The sequence below is a fragment of the Macaca mulatta genome, chromosome 1 (assembly GCF_049350105.2).
Source record: "Macaca mulatta isolate MMU2019108-1 chromosome 1, T2T-MMU8v2.0, whole genome shotgun sequence".
Taxonomy (NCBI): domain Eukaryota; kingdom Metazoa; phylum Chordata; class Mammalia; order Primates; family Cercopithecidae; genus Macaca; species Macaca mulatta.
The window spans coordinates 234129789-234149964 of NC_133406.1; the positions used below are offsets into that span (position 1 = coordinate 234129789).

At 51.0% G+C, this 20176-nt stretch overlaps 1 protein-coding gene and 1 long non-coding RNA gene across 5 annotated transcripts in view; one reads left to right on the plus strand and one right to left on the minus strand.

Moving 5' to 3' along the window:
• The window catches only part of DNAJC11 (DnaJ heat shock protein family (Hsp40) member C11), a 72153-nt gene that overhangs the window by 50275 nt on the left and 1702 nt on the right, over window positions 1-20176 (plus strand). For 2 of the 4 annotated variants that reach the window (XM_077977430.1, XM_028840421.2), the window contains exons 5-15: window positions 734-862; window positions 1842-1964; window positions 3156-3229; window positions 8842-9031; window positions 9682-9767; window positions 10133-10249; window positions 15421-15576; window positions 17693-17762; window positions 18557-18614; window positions 18721-18863; window positions 19814-19943. In XM_077977430.1, coding sequence (XP_077833556.1) covers window positions 734-862; window positions 1842-1964; window positions 3156-3229; window positions 8842-9031; window positions 9682-9767; window positions 10133-10249; window positions 15421-15576; window positions 17693-17762; window positions 18557-18614; window positions 18721-18863; window positions 19814-19943 — 1276 coding nt within the window. Of the gene's footprint in view, window positions 1-733; window positions 863-1841; window positions 1965-3155; window positions 3230-8841; window positions 9098-9618; window positions 9768-10132; window positions 10250-15420; window positions 15577-17692; window positions 17763-18556; window positions 18615-18720; window positions 18864-19813; window positions 19944-20176 lie in introns of all 4 variants that reach the window. The other 2 variants (XM_077977415.1, XM_077977422.1) reach the window with 2 other exon arrangements.
• On the minus strand, window positions 141-5067 carry LOC144336802 (uncharacterized). The gene is made up of 2 exons (XR_013409118.1): window positions 4948-5067; window positions 141-2113 (listed from the first exon to the last, which is right to left on the minus strand). It is a non-coding gene; the product is annotated as an uncharacterized LOC144336802 (long non-coding RNA).

The window sequence follows — 20176 nt, forward strand, 5'->3', positions numbered from 1 at the left end:
CCATCTCAAAAAAAAAAAAATTGTTGTAATGGGCTGCGAAAGTTTAATTTAAAAAGTGTATGTGGCCATGGTTTTATATACTGGATTAAGATATGTGTCCATTTTTAAAGTTGTGACCATAAAAGAATAACAAACATTGATTTTCTGCATAACAAGCATTTTTATCAGCAAAATTTTAGCTTAGAATTCCTTGAGTGAATACACTTCTGTTTCTCAAACTTAATTCTCAAATTAATTTGAGAAGGATTAATTTTTAAGTCTCCCATTTGTTCATAATTTGTGCTGCTTTATCTTTGAAAGTATTTTTATTTAAAGAGTTTTAGGGTAGTTTTGCAGTGTACGGTGTTTACCAAAAAATGTTTGATCCATGTAGCTCATTTCTAGGTTGCTTTATGCATTCACGGGCCTGTTTGGTCTCTGAAAATCAAACTGCGTTGCTCTTCTTTGACTAACACTTTTGTCTTTGGCATGTCATTGCTCTGCAGACATGCAGACCAGCTCTGCTGGTCAAATGATGTATTCTAGCTCCGGACATCTGTGGTGCTCTGCAGTTTGGTTCGGACTGCGACATTCATGCTTTGTGGGCTTCCTGGTGGCGTGTCCTACCTAAACCCAGTGAACCCTAAAGTCGAATGACCTGTTCAGTTAAAGCAAGCTGGCTGTTGAAGTGTAGCATTGTCTTTCATTCCACAAATACCACCCCTTCTGCTGACAGCTTGTTTTTCTGCCCCAGGGAACGATCAGCGTTGGAGTAGATGCCACTGACCTTTTTGATCGCTATGATGAGGAGTATGAAGATGTGTCCGGCAGTAGCTTTCCGCAGATTGAAATTAATAAAATGCACATATCCCAGTCCATTGAGGTAAAGCACACAACCACCTCTCCGAGTACTGCAAGGGCTCAAGTTAATGAGGCACAGCACACCAAGCAGCTGGAACGAGAGTCTGTCCAGGGTTTTTCTCATCTTTATTTATGAAAGGATGCAATTAGCCACTTAAAAAAGAAAGCGCTTCAGTCCCAGCCGTGTGTGACCGCTGTGCTGGCATGTGAGCCAGCAGGAGTGTGGGCTGGGGCACTTGGCTCCCAAGGTCTTGGGCCTTTCCAGCAGAGGGTGTTAATGGTCTGGGAGAAGTAGAGGCCCAAGGTCATGGGGTTCTGGGAGAGAAAGCAGACCTCCATGGATCATTCTAACCACTGATTTTAGTTTTAAGGCAAATTCTGCTACGTGCCGCAAGGCTATAGCAGGTCCCATCCTGAGCCCTGGGCACACGAAAATGTCACCATTCTGCCCACTATTTGAATGTGGCAAGGTCAGGCCATTCTCCTGAGTGTTTATAGTAGATCTTTGTCTCCTCAGCTCGTTAATTTATTCTCCGTTGCATCAGCCAACAACATGGAGTCCTAACTTGGGGAAAGTTGCCCCCTCTTGGAGCTCCCTGAGTCAGCTGATACAGAATACAGCCATGGAAAAGTCTCCAGTCCCCCCAGAACCCTGATGGCAAGCAAGGACAGGAGAGGCCCCAGGTGTACCGTGAGGGAAGGCGCACAGCGAAGTCCCTGTGCTGATACCGCTGGGACAGGCAGCCCCTGTTTCCCCTGGTGGTGTGAAATTTGCCCATTAAAGCTTTTGCAAAGCAGATTATCCTTGTGGTCACATGCAGACCAAATAACAAAGCGAAAGAAAAGTCAAGCTGCTGCGGCAGTTCTGCATCCACGTGTGCTTCTGAACAGAGGAGTCGTCTGCACCTTTGGCCTTGGACTCACAGTGCGTTCTTTAGGCTGCTGCCACTGGCACTTCCTGTTGTTTTGATTCATTCATTACCAGCAAATATCATTTTTAGGCACCCTTGACAGCGACAGACACAGCCATCCTCTCTGGAAGCCTCTCAACCCAGAATGGAAATGGAGGAGGTTCCATTAACTTTGCGCTCAGACGAGTAACTTCGGCAAAGGGATGGGGAGAGGTGAGAATGTCTGTTGGCTGAGTTGTGTTGTCCATGCAAAGTCTTATTTCTGAACATTTACACTCTCAAAGCGCACCCTCAAACTCACCCAGGGGGCCCTGTTGTTGTAAAATGGTACCAAGTGTCAAACTTCCATCAGTTGACTGGTCCTAAAAGAAAAATAGGTCTCATAAGCCTGGCCAACATGGTGAAACCCCGTCTCTACTAAAAATACAAAAATTAGCTGGGCGTGGTGGCGCCTGCCTGTAATCCCAGCTGTTTGGGAGTCTGAGGCAGGAGAATCACATGAACCCGGGAGGCGGGGGTTGCAGTGAGTCGAGATCGCACCATTGCACTCCAGTCTGGGGGACAAGAGCAAAATTCCATCTCAAAAAAAAAAAAGATAAATAGGTCTTATATCTGAGAAGTCCTGTCAGTCTTCCTCAGGTTTCCTATGAGACAGCAACTTCTAGAAATCCAGCCTCTGAAACTCAGTGTTCCCTTGAGCAAAAAGCCTGTGGGCTCTTTTTCCTGCACAATTCAGAAGGCAGGTGCTCTCTCCAGTGCGATGGTTCACTGATTGGTGGCCATTTAACAGCCAGTTCTGCCGAGCAAATTGAGCTGCATCAAATTAACATTGAAGAGTTGCTTGAAAGTCACCCAGACTAGTAAACACGGCAGCCAGGCTCAGCTGTGACTTCCAAGGCTATGCGAGTGTGGAACTGCTGCTGGGCTTTTAACGTCAGACCCCTGAGGACCACCCCAGTCACCTGGGAGACATTTGGCTCAGGATGAAAATAAAAAGGAGTCAGCAGTGCATGCGGAGGGGCGGGGGGGTGGGGGGCGCACACCTGACCGCAGCAGGCGCTCTGCAGGTGGGGGCGCTGCGCTGGGAGCGGTGGGGAGCTGGCTGGTCTCCTGACCTCAGCCTGGGAGGCAAGGATCAGAGGTGAGCAGTTTTTTTCTTTGGAGGGACACCAGTGAAACATGTGCCATTGAAACCTGGGTCTCCTTTGGATCTGTGGCAGCAGACATTTCCATTTGGCTAAGGTTAAGATGAGACATTAACAATCTTCTACCCCCTTCTTTTAGAGCCCTGGCAAGACCAGTGAATTGAATGAAGGAATTATACCCAGAGGTACATACCTGAGCCTGGGTTGCTGCTATGAGATAAAACACCACTAACGCCTTCTCTTTTTCCTTTTCAAACAGTTGGAATTTGGAGCCGGAGACCTGCAGGGACCTTTATTTGGTCTCAAGCTGTTCCGTAATCTCACACCAAGATGGTAAATATGAGAGACAGCAGCTCCTCTTTGGTGGTCTTTGTTGACTTAGGAGACTAGAACTGTGTTCTTTTTATCACGGCGGTTGGCACTGTCTTGTCTGTCCTACAAGGTCACTGCGTACATCAAGGGCAGGTGCAGCACTGGCGTGAAGCCCAGGCAGTGTGCAGGTGGGAAGAGGTGGGATTGCGGGGGCGGACCCTTGTCCCAGCCCCGGCCAGGCTGCACCATCCAGGCCTCACACCTCCCTCACCTATGCCACGAGGCCGCAGAGAAAGTGCTTTCAGGGAGAGTTGGTCAGTGGACCGAAACACTTACAGACTTAAGGATCGTTCCATTGTCCCAGAGAACGACAGACTGCCTCATCATCAGGTTGATTGACATATGCCAGAGACGGAGCCCCCAGCCAGCCTCTGCTTCCTGTCGTCTCTGCTGCTGCCATGATGTCACACTCCTAGAACTGTGTATCCCTGTGCCTTGTAGAACAACAGCAGTGTCTTCGTTTCCTATATGGTGGGGGCAGTGATGTCTTTGTGAGCTCAGATAAAAGAACTGGTGGAGGGTAAATAATACCTCTTTCTTCCAGGGGAAGATAGAGCTGAAGGAGTCCTAGAATGGAGTATACGGAGTTTATTTTTTTTATTTATTTATTTTTGATTATTTTTGAGACAGAGTCTTGCTCTGTTGTCCAGGCTGGAGTTCTGTGGCGTGATCTTGGCTCCCTGCAGCCTCTGCCTCCTGGGTTCAAGCGATTCTCCTGTCTCAGCCTCCCGAGTAGATGGGACTACAGGCATATGCCACCATGCCCAGTTATTTTTGTATTTTTAGTAGAGACAGGGTTTCACCATGTTGCTCAGGCTGGTCTCGAACTCCTGACCTCAGGTGATCCACCTGCCTCAGCCTCCCAAAGTGCTGGGATTACAGGTGTGAGCCACCGCACCTGGCCTATTTTATTTTACTTTTTTTTTTTTTAGAGACGAGGTTTTGTTCTGTTGCCCAGGTTAGAGTGCAATAGCCCAATCATAGTTCACTGCAGCCTTGAACTCCTGGGCTCAAGCAGTCCTCCTCCCTCAGCCTCCTGAAAAACTAGCATTACAGGCATGTGCCAACATGTCTGGCTCATTTTTTAGTTTTTTTAGAGAAAAGGTCTCTCTGTGTTGCCTAGGCTGGTCTCAAGCTCTTGGATTCAAGCAGTCCTCCCACCTCGGCCTCCCAAAGCACTGAGATTAGAAGCATGAGCCACTTCATCAAGCCTGGAGTACATGTTTTTTGTTTTGAGACAGGTCTCTCACTTTGTCACCCCAGCTGGAGAATAGTGGTGCAATTTCAGCTCACTGCAGCCTCAACCTCCCAGGCACAGGTGACCCTCCCAAGTAGCTGGGACTACAGATGGGCACCACTACGCCTGACTAATTTTTGTAGAGTTGGGTTTTGTAGAGTAAGGTTTCGCCTTGTTGGCCAGGCTAGCCTCTTAACTCCTGACCTCAGGCGATCCTCCCGCCTTGGCCTCCAAAGTGCGCCTAGGCACAGTGGCATGAATAACTTCCTTATCAAACATATACTCTAGGCTGGGCATAGTGGCTCATGCCTATAAATCCCAGCACTTTGGGAGGCTGAGGCGGGAGGATCACCTGAGGTCAGGAGTTCGAGACCAGCTTGGCCAACATGGCGAAACCCATCTAATAAAAATATAAAAATTAACCAGGCGTGATGGTGCTTACCTGTAGTCCCAGCTACTTGGGAGGCTGAGGTGGGAGGATCGCTTGAACCCGGGAGGCGGAGGTTGCAATGAGCCAGGATCACACCATTGTACTCCAGCCTGAGCAGCAGAGCAAGACTGTCTCGAAAAAAAAAAGAAAGTTATTACACTTCCAATGAGACACGTGTCTGTGTGCCTGCCAGGCTCTGCAGGGGTTGACCTAATCCCTGCCCACTAGTCTGGTCATTTGTCTGTGGGGCATGGGGCAGGGAACACAGGCAGGCTTGCGGGCCAGCCTGTTGTAGGGAGAGCAGGAAAAGTGTTGAGAGGGAGCCTGGGAAACAGGAGGGCGTGGCCTGTGGGGCAGGCAGAGGCTGCTTAAGCAGAGGCACCAAAACAGTGCTTCCTGGCCGGGCGTGGTGGCTCACGCCTGTAATCCCAGCACTTTGGGAGGGTGAGGCGGGTGGATCACGAGGTCAGGAGATCGAGACCATCCTTGCTAACACGGTGAAACCCTGTCTCTACTAAAAGTACAAAAAATTAACCAGGTGTGGTAGGCGCCTGTAGTCCCAGCTACTCGGGAGGCTGAGGCAGGAGAATGGCATAAACCCGGGAGGCGGAGCTTGCAGTGAGCTGAGATCCGGCCACTGCACTCCAGCCTGGGCGACAAAGCGAGACTCCATCTCAAAAAAAATAAAAAATAAAGCAGTGCTTCCAAACACACAAAGAGGAAAAGGAGCCTGTGTGACTCACACCTGCAATCCCAGGGTTTTGGGAGGCCAAGGTGGGAGGATTGCTTGAACCCGGGAGGTTGAGGCTGCAATGAGCTGAGACTGCACCACTGCACCCCACCCTAGGTGACAGAGCAAGACTGCCTCGAAAAAAATAATTTAAAAAAAGGTGGAAGGAATGCGGAACATGCTGCCATGGGGCATCACGTGGGTGCTGCTCCACGTCATTGGATTCACCTACTGCGTCTGAGAAGGGGACGGGGATTCAAACTTAGAAGAGAACAGCAGGGAAACCGCATCTGTACACAAATCAGTGTCCTGACCCTGTCTTCTTAGATTGGTCACCTCAGATGCTGGTTAGAAGCTGCCTCGGGGGCTGGGTGTGGTGGCTCACGCCTGTAATCCCAGCACTTTAGGAGGCCAGGTGAGATGATCACTTGAGCTCGGGAGTTTGAGACCAGCCTAGGCAACATGGCAAAACCTTGACTCTATGAAAAATATAAAAATTAACCAGGCATGGTAGCACACACCTGTAGTCCCAGCTACGTGGGATGCTGAGGTGGGAGGATCGCTTGAGGTCAGGAGGTCGAGGCTGCAGTGAGCCATGATGACACCACTGCACTTCAGCCTGGGTAACAGAGCAAGACCCTTTCTCAGAAAAAAAAAAAAAGAAATGCTGATCAGGCGTGGTGGCTCACGCCTGTAATCCCAGCACTTTGGGAGGCCGAGGCAGGCGGGTCGCCTGAGGTCAGGAGTTCAAGACAAGCCTGGCCAACATGGTGAAACTCTGTCTCTACTAAAAATAACAAAATTAGCCGGGCACAGTGGCGGGCGCCTGTAATCCCAGCTACTCGGGAGACTGAGGCAGGAGAGTGGCGTGAACCCGGGAGGCGGAGCTTGCAGTGAGCTGAGATCCGGCCACTGCACTCCAGCCTGGGTGACAGAGCGAGACTCTGTCTTAAAAAAAAATAAAAAGAAAAAGCTGCCCTGGGTCCTATGAGGGAGGGGACTGGGAATTGAGGTGTTTCAAGTCCCCCAGGTGATTCTTAAGGTTACACAAGCTTGGAAGACACTTTATTAAGGAAAATCTTCTGGCCGTTTTGTCTGCGCAAGCCTCAGTGTCTGTTCATGGAGTGGCCACCAAGAGTCTGGGGTGGACTGATCATCAGTGCTTACAGGCTTGGAAACTGAATTTAGTGCTGCTGCCCAGAGCTTATTAGACTTGAGCAGATTTAGATGGAAGGACGACTGATTTATAAACAAGGGGATGATGTGTGACCAAAGATGCCGGTTTCTTTTTTTTTTTTTTTTTTCTTTTTTTTTTTTTGAGAGGGAGTCTCATTCTGTTACCAAGCTGGAGTACAGTGGCGCAGTCTCGGCTCACTGCAAACTCCACCTCCCAGGTTCAAGTGATTCTCCTGTCTCAGCCTCCTGAGTAGCTGGAACTAACTACAGGCACACGCCACCACGCCTGGCTAATTTTTGTATTTTTAGTAGAGACGGGGTTTCACCATGTTGGCCAGGATAGTCTCCATCACTTGACCTTGTGATCCACCCGCCTTGGCCTCCCAAAGTTCTGGGATTACAGGCATGAGCCACCGCGCCTGGCCTACCAGTCCAGTTTCTTAATATGTAGTGACCAGATTAGTTATGGATGTCGGCTAACCAGGGTTCTCTAATCCTTGGATCAAGTTGCAGATGTTCCCTGATTTATGATGGAGTTACGGCCCAATAAGCCAATATTTTGACTCATTAAGTCAAAAATAACGACCTGTTGACTGGGCACGGTGGCTCACACCTGTAATCCCAGCACACTGGGAGGCCGAGGCGGGTGGATCACCTGAGGGCAGGAATTCCAGACCAGTCTGGCCAACATGGTGAAACCCCGTCTCTACTAAAAATACAAAAAATTAACCAGACATGGTGGCGGACGCCTGTAGTCCCAGCTACTCGGGAAGCTGGGGCAGGAGAATCCCTTGAACCCAGGAGGCAGAGGTTGCAGTGAGCTGAGATCACGCCACTGCACTCCAGCCTGGGCAACAAGAGTGAAACGCCATCAAAAAAAAAAAAAATCGACCTGTCCAGGCTCAGGTGATCCTTCCTCCTCAGCCTCCCAAGTCGCTATGACTACAGGACGTGCCATCAAACCCGGCTAATTTTGTGTATTTTTTGTAGAGATGGGGGTTTTGCCTTGTTGCCCAGGCTGTTCTCAAACTCCTGGGGTGAAGCAATTTGCCTCCTCAGCCTCCCAAAGTGCTGAGGTGACAGGTGTGAGCCAGTGAGCCTGCCTGCTGTTATTTTAATGCCATAAACATTACCTCTAGAGCTTAGAAAGGAGAGAAAGAAACTTAGGCAATTGATGTTGAGCTCTTTATTAAAGAAACCAGCTGTTAGTTTACCCTTCATCACCTTGAATGAAGTGTGAATTTCATTGTTAGTAAAATGAAATACCCCTTTCCCACCAGAAGATGGGGCTGGACTCCCTTGGAAAGAAACTGCAGAGGCCCTTTTCGGGAACCGGCTTCCCGTGCTCGCTTTGCCTGTAGTTTTTGTCACTAGTACCCAGCTGTCGGTGTACATCAAAAATCACAGCAGCTCTAAAAATATACTGATGCCTCCACCCAGAAATTCTGGTTCCATAGGGCTAGGGTGTCCTCTAGGTAAGTGATTCTCAAACTCTACTGCACTTTGGAATCATTGGGACACTTCGCACTCCAGGCCCGCACTGAGGAAATCAGCATGCCGGCGGAGAAGCCAGCCAGCCGTGATTTGGGGATGAGCCGGGTGATTCCAGCGTGCAGTAGTTTGGGCGCCACTGTCTTGGACTACGTAATTTGAGACCCTCCGTAGGTGATTCTGAGTCGCACCCCTCGGCCCCCATCCATTCTAGCTTGAGTGGGGTTGCACCCGCTGGCTTAGGAATGCAGACAGTCAGGTGCCTCTTTGGTTGTAGCTAAAGTTAGGGCGGCTGAGGGGAGTCGAGACGTTACTGGGAAGATTCTGGCTAGGACCCTCCCTGCTGCTGTGTGGACAGAGGCCTAACCTTCTGCTTTTTTTTTTACTGGGAGCTGGCCCAGGGATGCATAGACGTGACAGTAAGGTCTTAGCCAGGCAGAGAGGAAGTGACAAAGAACAGCTGAGAGCAGGTGCCATCCAGGACCTATTCTGTCTGTGTGTCTCTCCAGCTTTGTGACAACAAACTGTGCTCTGCAGTTTTCATCCCGTGGAATCCGACCCGGCCTGACCACCGTCCTAGCTCGGAACCTAGACAAGAACACCGTGGGCTACCTGCAGTGGCGATGGGGTATCCAGTCAGCCATGAACACTAGCATCGTCCGGGACACTAAAACCAGCCACTTCACTGTGGCCCTGCAGGTGAGCCAAGCAGCCATCGTCTCCTGCAGACAGAGCTCTGGGTGGACCCCTCCTCCCAAGCACTCAGTGTGCCCTTTAAATCCTGCGTTCTGATCACCACTAAGTCTGAGCCCACGCAGGGCCCTGAGGGGCAGGCTCTCAGTGACCCTAGTGGAACCTTCCAGTATGAAATGCAGTTGCCTTCGGGCGCCTAGGGCAGCTATGTCAGATCATCCTAAAGCAGAGCAACATCTTAATGTCTGGTGGGAGCAGCCCGTGGAATCGGGGGTGGGCACATGAAGCCCCACAGCAGAATCTTGCCCTCGGACACCCCTGTGGCCAGGCCAGGGCTAGTGCATGAGAAGCCACCCCACATGGGCCACTGCTCCTTGGCTCTCACCAGCCGCTGCCACCTAGGAGCACAGGCTCAGTGTCGCCAGAGCTTTTATTTCTTGTGAGAAGCTAGAACACTGGGTTTTCTGTGAAGTCTTCCAGTTTTTAACTACTGGCTGCTAATAAACCATCGTGTACTCGGTGTGGCTGCCAGACCGTGACCTTTGCCTTAAAGGCCTGTGTGCAGCAGATGCCCAGAGCTAATGGGAGGGCAGATACCCACCTCCCCACGGAGTCGCACGTCCCAGCCACGCATCCTTGCACCTCTGTCTCCCCAGCTGGGAATCCCTCACTCCTTTGCACTGATCAGCTATCAGCACAAATTCCAAGATGACGATCAGACTCGCGTGAAAGGATCCCTCAAGTAAGTCCTGGCCTGGCCGGCGTGGAAGCACGCTGGCTGTGCATGCGGGTCTTCACGTGGAGCCAGTTGCTGTAAGATACCTGCTCATGTGAATATCTACGTGTGTGTGACGTTTTTGGAGAGCTTCCTATTTTGAGGCTGTGGGGGATTTACCATTACAGTCCCAGCCCTTGAGGAGCTTCGAGTGTCGTGGAAGAACTAGACCATGGGTGTCCCGACTTTCTTCTGTCATGAATCTGCTCCCTGGGGGTCGAGGAGGCTGGAGGGAGGGAAGGGACAGGTACCTGGCCTCTTCTCAAATGACAGCTGCTGCTGAAGTGATGAATGAGGGGGACACAGGCACAGACCGCATTCTCTCCCTGCAGAGCAGGCTTCTTTGGGACGGTGGTGGAGTACGGAGCCGAGAGGAAGATCTCCAGGCACAGCGTTTTGGGTGCAGCTGTCAGCATTGGAGTTCCACAGGGCGTTTCTCTCAAAGTCAAGTAAGTTGAACTCAGGCCTTTCTGGTCAAGGAATGCCTGTCACCTTCACTCAACCAGGCTTTATCCAAGTTAAGGCTGAAATAGCCTTTGCATTGTAATTTTGTTCTTAAGGACACCGTTGCTTGGCTGGGTGCAGTGGCTCATGCCTGTAATCCCCGCACTTTAGGAGGCCAAGGCGGGCAGATCGCCTGAGGTCAGGAGTTCGAGACCAGCCTGGCCAACATGGCGAAACCCCATCTCTACTAAAAATACAAAAATTAGCCAGACGTGGTGGCACGTGCCTATAATCCCAGCTATTTGGGAGGCTGAGGCAGGAGAATTGCTTGAACACGGAGGCGGAGGTTGCAGTAAGCTGAGATCGAGATCGCACCACTGCACTCCAGCCTGGGGGACAGCAAGACTCCGTCTCAAAAAAAAGAAAAAAGAAAAAAGTCGGGCGCAGTGGCTCATGCCTGTAATCCCAGCACTTTGGGAGGCCAAGGCGGGCGGATCACGAGGTCAGGAGATCAAGACCATCCTGGCTAACACGGTGAAACCCCGTCTCTACTAAAAATACAAAAAATTAGCTGGGCGTGGTGGTGGGCGCCTGTAGTCCCAGCTACTCGGGAGGCTGAGGCAGGAGAATGGTGTGAACCCAGGAGGCGAAGCTTGCAGTGAGCCGAGATCGCACCACTGCACTCCAGCCTGGGTGGGAGAGCGAGACTCCGTCTCAAAAAAAAAAAAAAATACGGCCGGGCGCGGTGGCTCAAGCCTGTAATCCCAGCACTTTGGGAGGCCAAGACGGGCGGATCACGAGGTCAGGAGATGGAGATCATCCTGGCTAGCACAGTGAAACCCCATCTCTACTAAAAAATACAAAAACCTAGCCGGGCGAGGTGGCAGGCACCTGTAGTCCCAGCTGCTTGGGAGGCTGAGGCAGGAGAATGGCGTAAACCCAGGAGGCGGAGCTTGCAGTGAGCTGAGATCCGGCCACTGCACTCCAGCCTGGGCGACAGAGCGAGACTCCGTCTCAAAAAAAAAAAAAAAGGCCGGGCGCGGTGGCTCAAGCCTGTAATCCCAGCACTTTGGGAGGCCGAGACGGGTGGATCACAAGGTCAGGAGATCGAGACTAGCCTGGCTAAATACGGTGAAACCCCGTCTCTACTAAAAAATACAAAAAACTAGCCGGGTGAGGTGGCGGGCGCCTGTAGTCCCAGCTACTCGGGAGGCTGAGGCAGGAGAATGGCATAGACCCGGGAGGCGGAGCTTGCAGTGAGCTGAGATGCGGCCACTGCACTCCAGCCTGGGCGACAGAGCGAGACTCCGTCGCAAAAAAAAAAAAAAAAAATACAGCTGCTTGTTTTTGCTGAGTAAGCAAATTTCAACGAGTGCATAGTTCCAACTCTGAGTGAGTGAGGTGTGTGTCTGAGCTCCAGCAGCTACCCAGCAGCCTCGCCTGATGTCACAGGATGGCAGCCTAGCAGCCCAGGCCTCCTGGAGTCACTGGCCTGGTAGCTGTCACCCAGGCACAGCATCTCCAGTAGCAGCTGCTGTGTTGATTCATCCCTCTCACCAGGGGTTTTCATTGGCACACACACCCTTGCTCCACCTGAATCTAGTCACTGTCTTCTCCTTAGTTCCTCAAAAGAGTTGTCTGTTTTTGGCCAGGCGTGGTGGCTCACACATGTAATCCCAGCACTTTGGGAGGCCAAGGCGGGCAGATCACAAGGTCAGGAGATTGAGACCATCCTGGCTAACACGGTGAAACCCCATCTCTATTAAAAATACAAAAAATTAGCCGGGCGTGGTGGCAGGCACCTGTAGTTCCAGCTACTCAGGAGGCTGAGGCGGGAGAATGGCAGTGAATCCAGGAGGCGGAGCTTGCAGTGAGCCGAGATGGCACCACCACACTCCAGCCTGGGCAACAGTGAAACTCCGTCTCAAAAAAAAGAATTGTCTGTTTTCGCTTGCATCCGTCTTCTTTCTTTGTAAACCCGCTCCAGTCAGGCCTCTCCAGAAAAACCAGCCCTCTCGGTCATCAGTGGCGCACCCTCCCTCCTGTGACAGACCAGAGGGTGATTCTTCTTCAGCTCACTTGGTCTCTGCACCTGCTGCCTCGGTGGCTATTCCCTCCTGCCCTCACGGCCTCTCCGCCTTGAGTTACAGGATACCACGCCCTGCTCTGGCTTTCCGTACCAGATGGCTGCTCTCTGTGTCCCAAACTTCTAAATGGAGGCACCACTGCAGGGCACAGCCCTTCTCTCTCCAGACTCACTCCCAAGCAGTCATGTCCAGCCTCGTTTCTTTCATGCCCTGAGGACTGTCACGTTGCAAGCGCCAGCTTGGACCACCCCCTTAATCTCCAGCTCATATATGCGTCCAGCTTTCTTTTCCTAATCTCTACTTGGATACCTAACAGCATCACTAATGTCACGTATCCAAACAGAACTCTGTCCCTCCCTGTGCCCCCAGACTCGTAGGTGCTTCAGAACCTGCTCCGCCTGAAGTCTTTCCCATCCCTCTCTCTTTTTTTATTTTATTTCTATAGAGACAGAGTCTCACTTGGTTGCCCAGGCTGGTTTTGAACTCCTGACTTCAAGCAGTTATCCCGCTTTGGCCTCCCAAAGTGTTAGGATTACAGGTGTGAGCCACAGCGCCCAGCCTTCTTTCCTATCAGTAAATGAGAGCTCCAGCCTTCTACTTGCTCTGTCCAAAAACCTTGGAGTCAGCCTCCATCTCTCTCTCTCACACACTCCAAATCAGACATATCTCAAAATCATCTCATGAACATGTACTCCAAAAGTGTATCCCCAATCTGGCCATTTCTCAACCTCACTGCCGCCAACCTCTTTGTCTTATTACACAGCACCCTCCCCACTGACCCCCACTCCCTCCTTGTGTGTCTGCTCTCCGTAGGAGTCCTTTTTAAAATTGAAGGCAGTTCACGTCTGTCTTCTGCCTAAAACCTCAGAGATTCCTTGAATTCCAGGCAGAGGCCAAAGCCCTTCAGAGACTTTGGAGCCTGCAACGCCCTCCGTGATGTAGTATTTCTCTCTCCCCCAACTCCAGCCATCCCGACCCCCTGAGCCTGGCACGCACCAGGCCCCCTCCTGCTTATGAGGTGGCCTTTGCTATTTCTCAGTCTGCAGATAAATATGTGGCCATTTCCTTCACTCCCTGTAGGTATCTGCTCTCTGCTCAAATGTCCCCTAATTCACCTTGTATACATCGTAGCCCTTTCCCTTGCCCCAGGTGATCCCCCCACCATGTTTAGTCTCTGGCGAACCAGTCTCCATCTGAAGGGCCATCTCCTCCACTCCTCATCAGAAATAAGCACTTGGACTTGGTCCATTTTATTCTCATCTGCACTTCTAGAGCTTAAAACCCATCCTAGTACTTGATAGGAACTCAGCGAGTGAATAAAAGTGGATCACAGCTCAGTTTTGGAAACAAAAGCCAAATCACTTACCAAGATCAGAGTTGGCATCAGCCATCTCTCCTCAAGTAATATTCAAAGGCTCAGTACAGTGGCTCATACACTTTGGGAGGCCAAGACGGGAGGATCACTTGAGCCCAGGAGCTCACGGTGGTAGTGAGCTCTGACTGTGCCTCTCAGCCTAGATGACAGAGTGAGACCCCGTCACTTCAAAAAAAAAAAAACTTTTTGTCTTGAGGTCTACTTTATCTGTTATTATATAGCTCTTTTAGCCTTCTTATGCTTACTATTTATTTTTTTGCCCATTCACATTTAACCTAGCTCTGTTTATATGTGTGTGTGTGTGTGTTTTTTTTTTTTTTTTTTTTTTTGAGACAGAGTTTCATTCTTGTTCCCCAGACTGGAGTGCAGTGGCACAATCTCAGCTCACTGCAACCTCCACCTCCCAGGTTCAAGCAATTCTTCTGCCTCAGCCTCCTGAGTAGCTGGGATTACAGGCGTCTGACACCACACCCAACTAATTTTTGTATTTTAAGTAGAGACAGAGTTTCACCATGTTGGCCGGGCTGGTCTCAAACTCCTGACCTCAAGCCATCCGCCTGCCTCGGCCTCCCAAAATGCTAGGATTAGAGGCGTGAGCCACCACACCCGGCCAGGTTTTGAGTGTTCTTTATCAATTCTGGAATTGCTTTTATTCTGGAGGGGTATGGTCAGGTATTGTCAGTGGCTACTCAACAGTTTTTCTTTTTTTGGCTTTTCAGCAGTTTGTGATGTACATAGATATGGCTTTTGTTGTATTTATCATGCTTGGGGTTTCCTAAACTTCTTGCATCTGTAAATTTCCTTTTCATCACTGGGACTCTAATTACCAATGTATTAAACTTAACAGTCTTCCACGGGTTTCTGACATTGTGTCCATGCGTCCTCAATCCTTTTCCTCTTTGTTCTTCATACTGGATAATTTCTTTCTTTCGTTTTTTTTTTTTTGAGACAGAGTCTCGCTCTGTCACCCAGGCTGGAGTGCAGTGGTACAATCTCAGCTCACTGCAACCTCTGCCTCCTGGGTTGAAGCGATTCTCCTGCCTCACTCAGCCTCCCGAGTAGCTGGGACTACAAACAGGCACCGCCACACCCGGCTAATGTTTGTATTTTTGGTAGAGACGGAGTTTCACCATGTTGGCCAGGCTGGTCTAAAACTCCTGACCTCAGGTGATTCGCCCAACTCGGCCTCCCAAAGTGCTGGGATTACAGGCGTGAGTCACCATGCCTGGCCAATTTTTTTTATATGTGGTCCAGAGTTTACACATTGGTCCAATAGGAGCTACTCGGCCACCACTAGAAGCAGAACCTCCTTAACTGACTAACTTTTGAAGTCTTCACCAACTTCTTTGGAAACCTCAGTTAAGGACTGAGATGTGACTCTCCAGTGCCATCTGGAGGAGCCCATTCCTGTCCTCTCCAGCCTATGACCGAATGCACCTATAGGGGACGTTGACCCTGTGAAGTGTTCCTGTTGTTGCTTTGACTGGAGGTCAGCAGATACCGGGATCTTTCTTCTGTCACAGTGTCAGATCCATCAGCCAGACTTTGGAACAGGAGGCCAGCAGAAGGCGGTGGACTGTGAAAGGAGCAGACTGCAGCCTCCTTTAACTCGCAACTGGACGCAGCACAAGTTCTCCTGTGGCTGACACCCCATTGCCCTTCCCTGGAAAACCTGATTCATCTTGGGTGTTTTGTTTTTTGTATTTTTCCGCAGGCTCAACAGGGCCAGTCAGACATACTTCTTCCCTATTCACTTGACGGACCAGCTGCTGCCCAGCGCTGTGTTCTATGCCACCGTGGGGCCTCTAGTGGTCTACTTTGCCATGCACCGTCTGATCATCAAACCATACCTCAGGGCTCAGAAAGAGAAGTGAGTTGACACATCATGGGCATGTCACTAGCCAGCCCTGTGCCTCAGTTTCCTCACCCTTAAAATGGAGGGGATAACAGAGCCTACTGCATCGAGTGATGAGGAAAACCTGAGTTAATTAATGCATGTAAAGCGCTTAGGCTGATGTCTGGGCCACGATTGGTAAATGTTAACTATTTCTCATCATTGTCAGTAGTTGGACTGCTGTTATGTCTTCATTTGTAATTCCTGCTCTTAGAAAGGACTGGAGTTTATAGAAGTGTTGGGCCTCGGCCGGGCACGGTGGCTCACGCCTGTAATCCGAGCATTTTGGGAGGCTGAGGCAGGTAGATTACCCGAGGTGAGGCATTCAGGACCAGTCTGGCCAACATGGCGAAACCCTGTCTCTATTAAAAAATAGAAAACTTAGCTGGGCATGGTGGCATGCATGCGCCTGTACTCCCAGCTACCCAGGAGGCTGAGACAGGAGAATTGCTTGAACCCGGGAGGCAGAGGTTGCAGTGAGCCGAGACGGTGCCATGGCACTCCGGCCTGGGCGACAGAGCAAGACTCAGTCTCAAAAAAAAAGGCCGGGCGCGGTGGCTCACGCCTGTAATCCCAGCACTTTTGGGAGGCCGAGGCGGGCAGATCTCGAGGTCAAGAGATCAAGACCATCCTGGATAACACAGTGAAACCCCGTCTCTATTAAAAATACAAAAAAATAAAATTAGCCAGGTGTGGTGGCGGGCGCCTGTAGTCCCAGCTACTCAGGAGGCTGAGGCAGGAGAATGGCGTGAACCTGGGAGGTGGAACTTGCAGTGAGCCAAGATCACGCCCACCGCACTCCAGCCTGGGCAACAGAGCGAGACTACGTCTCCAAAAAAAAAAGTGTTGAGTCTCTAAACCATAGCCTCAAGAAATAAACAGTTTTCCTTTCCCGGCCCTGAGTTTAAGAGGAATGCGTTCTGGATTCTTAGGTAAGGGGCCTGCATTAACTATAGTCTTGAAAGTCATGGAAACGCAATTTATTTTGCAGTTTCTTAGATAATCCATTGGGGCATGCCATGAACCCTAAATTATTAGTGCAAGCATCTCTACACAAAACTGAGAGCTGGTATAGATTTGTTACTTTGTAATATCTCATTTAGTAAATAAAGCATTGCACTTAGAGAATCTCTGATAAAGGAATGAATCTCCTCTTCTGGGCCCCTCTGGCCTTTGGATTCAGAATCCTAGTTCGCTAGGAGGCTTGAAGCTTGGAACAGTCTTCTGGGAGGACAGGCATATACTGACCCCAAGGCCCATACTTTGTTACAGGAAAGCGGATCTCTGTGTCCAAAGTGGTATTAGTTGTTCCTACCAAAAGTCTTATTTAGTAACTCATGCCTGTAATCCTAGCACTTTTGGAGGCCAAGACAGTAGGATCACTTGAGCCCAGGAGTTCGCGACTAGCCTGGGCAATATAGTGAGACCCCCATCTCTATTTTAAAATTAAAATTAAGGGCCGGGCGTGGTGGCTCAAGTCTGTAGTCCCAGCACTTTGGGAGGCCGAGACGGGTGGATCACGAGGTCAGGAGATTGAGACCATCCTGGCTAACCTGGTGAAACCTCGTCTCTACTAAAAAATACAAAAAACTAGCCGGGCGAGGTGGCAGGCACCTGTAGTCCCAGCTGCTCGGGAGGCTGAGGCAGGAGAATGGCGTGAACCCGGGAGACGGAGCTTGCCGTGAGCTGAGATCCGGCCACTGCACTCCAGCCCGGGGGACAGAGCGAGACTCCGTCTCAAAAAAAAAAAATAAATAAAAAAATAAGAAAAATAATAATCCCACAAGGTTGGTGGGATCTCCTGAAATTCTCGTGTGGTGGGGTCTTCTTTCCAAAGAGACTGACAGTGGGTGCCCGTCAGCTCGGTGAGGAGGTGGGGCGGAGCCATCTAAGGGTAAAATGAACGCTGCCAGCCTGTGACCAACAGACTTGCCTGAGACTGTCGTGGGAATATTTTTTAAAGTTCTAGAACTGGAACTCCAGTAAGATGACAGACTGTTTGCTGGGCTCAGGTCCAGCACGGGAGGCGCTGTGTTGGCTGGAAGCTGGGCAGCGCCACGCTAACATGGGGCTTGTGTTCCTCTCGCGTAAGGGAATTGGAGAAGCAGAGGGAAAGCGCCGCCACCGACGTGCTGCAGAAGAAGCAAGAGGCAGAGTCCGCTGTGAGTGCTGCTCCACCGTTCCCAAGCGAGGGCTGCAGGGGACACACTCCACACCCCACATGTTGGTCTCAGGCCTTCGATGTCAGACTTCTCTTCTCTAGCAACTCAGCTCTCCATGTAGTCTTTACTGTGGGATGCGCTACTGGGCTCTGCAGGTCCTGCCCTAAAGATAGTTACCCTCCAAAGGCATAACAAGGGCTTTTTTAAAGTGGTGAGTGTTGGCCTCTTTTCCTTCTCTCTGAGTGCTCTGCCTTTTACGGAGCAGGAGGGAGCAGGCTTCCTGGGTAAGTGGTGAGCACACTCCCAGGTGGCCGTGGGCCGTGTGTGTGGCCTGGCGAGCACATGCCTGTCTGAGTGGGCAGCACAGCTATGCCCAGTAGAATGGCGCCACAGGAGGACACAGGTCCTTTCTCAGGAGGAGCTGGGATTCCAGCTTCTCCTGTGAAATCTCTTTTATTTTTAAAGCTGACAACGCATGCAATGTTTTTTTATTGAGTCAAGAAATCCCACCCACACATTTATGATCCCCAGGAAGGGAGCTCCCACCGGCGGCCACAGGAGGGTCATGCCGTTTCTGGTGCTTCTCACCTTCTGACCCAGAGCTGCCTGCCCTAGGTCTAGGAGTTTCAGAGAGAGCCACTTGGGTAGCAGAGCTGTCAGGGCGCCCACTCCCTTGCTTTCCAGGCCCTGAGCGGGCATGTTGGCATGGACAAGACTGCCTGCCTGTGGCCCTCTGACCAGAGGTGGAGCAGGCCTGGTGGGGCCCTGACTGTGTCATCCTTGTTCTCTGCCAGGTCCGGCTGATGCAGGAATCTGTCCGAAGGATAATTGAGGCAGAAGAGTCCAGAATGGGTGAGAATATGTGTCCTCTCTTGGGCCAGGGTGGGCGCTGGGGGTCTCCAAGCGGCACAGGGAGGTGCCTGGAGAAGGCCTTCCTCTACTCGGAGTCTGTCCTTAGGCCTCATCATCGTCAATGCCTGGTACGGGAAGTTTGTCAATGACAAGAGCAGGAAGAGTGAGAAGGTGAAGGTGATTGACGTGACTGTTCCCCTGCAGTGCCTGGTGAAGGACTCGAAGCTCATCCTCACGGAGGCCTCCAAGGTACAGCAGCACCAGCCACCACATGCCACGTGCTCACAGATCTGAACGGGCTGGGCGCGGTGACTCACGTCTGTAGTCCTAGCACTTTGGGAGGCCAGGGTGGGCAGATTGCTCGAGCCCGGGAGTTTGAGATCAGCCTAGACAACATGGCAAAACCCTATCTCTACGAAAAAGAGAAAAAATTAGCTGAGCATGGTGACATGTGCCTGTTGTCCCAGCTGTTCGGGAGGCTAAAGCGGGAGGATTGGTTGAACCCAGGAGGTTGAGGCTAGAGTGAGCTGTGATTGTGCCACTGCACTCCAGCCTGGGTGACAGAGCAAGACCCTGTCTCAAAAAAACAAACAGTGGTTTGAAGAATAGCTTCAGTCTGACAAGGACAGCCTGGCCCCTTGAAGTGGGATCTTTGCCATCATCGGCATCTACTGCGTGGGATGCCGCCCAGCTCCTGAGCAGTACCCACTTTGGAGCTATTTGCTTCATTCAGTCATTTCTTTCACCACTCACTCAATAAGGATTTACTGAGCCCCGCCTGTGGGCCAGCCACACCAGCAAACAGAACACGTGCCTGCCTTCATGGCATTTGATTCTGTTTATTTTTGCCTCATTGCAGAAAGAGCATGAGGTCACTTGTAACATGTGTGAGTCTCACCTCTGGGGCCTGGTGCGTGGACCATCCAGAAGGATGAAAATGCAGGTTAGCTCAGGCCAGAGAGCTCCTGGCACCCTAGAAATCATCTAGTGGCCCTGTCTTAGTGTGATGATGGGGCCTTTATTAAGAAGCAAGTCTTGGCAACTTTTTTAAATTCTTGTTTCTTTTTCTTCAAGCCCCAAAGTTTGCACCTCCCCAGGGAATGTCAGAGCCTGTGCACACTGCCCCTCCGGTGGTAGTGAGGAGGAGTGCTGGTCTTAGACCCTCTGGAGTACTGAGAGTAGCAATTTGTTTGTTACAGGCTGGGCTGCCTGGCTTTTATGACCCCTGTGTGGGGGAAGAGAAGAACCTGAAAGTGCTCTATCAGTTCCGGGGCGTCCTGCATCAGGTGATGGTGCTGGACAGTGAGGCCCTCCGGATACCAAAGCAGTGTGAGTAGCCGTCCCTTCGCAGTCACCAGCTAATGGAGGCGGGGACCTCAAAGCGGTTGCTCAGTGTGTGGGCTGCTGGCCACCTTCCCTCAGCTGCCTGCCTGGGAGCAGAGACGCCAACTAGCCCTTGACCCATGATTCACTCAGCGCCTGTGATTTGTGCCTTAAAAAGGGGGCTGGGGCCCTTTCACAGGTGGAATTAGTGAGCTCGTTGGAAACTGGCTTGAGTGAGG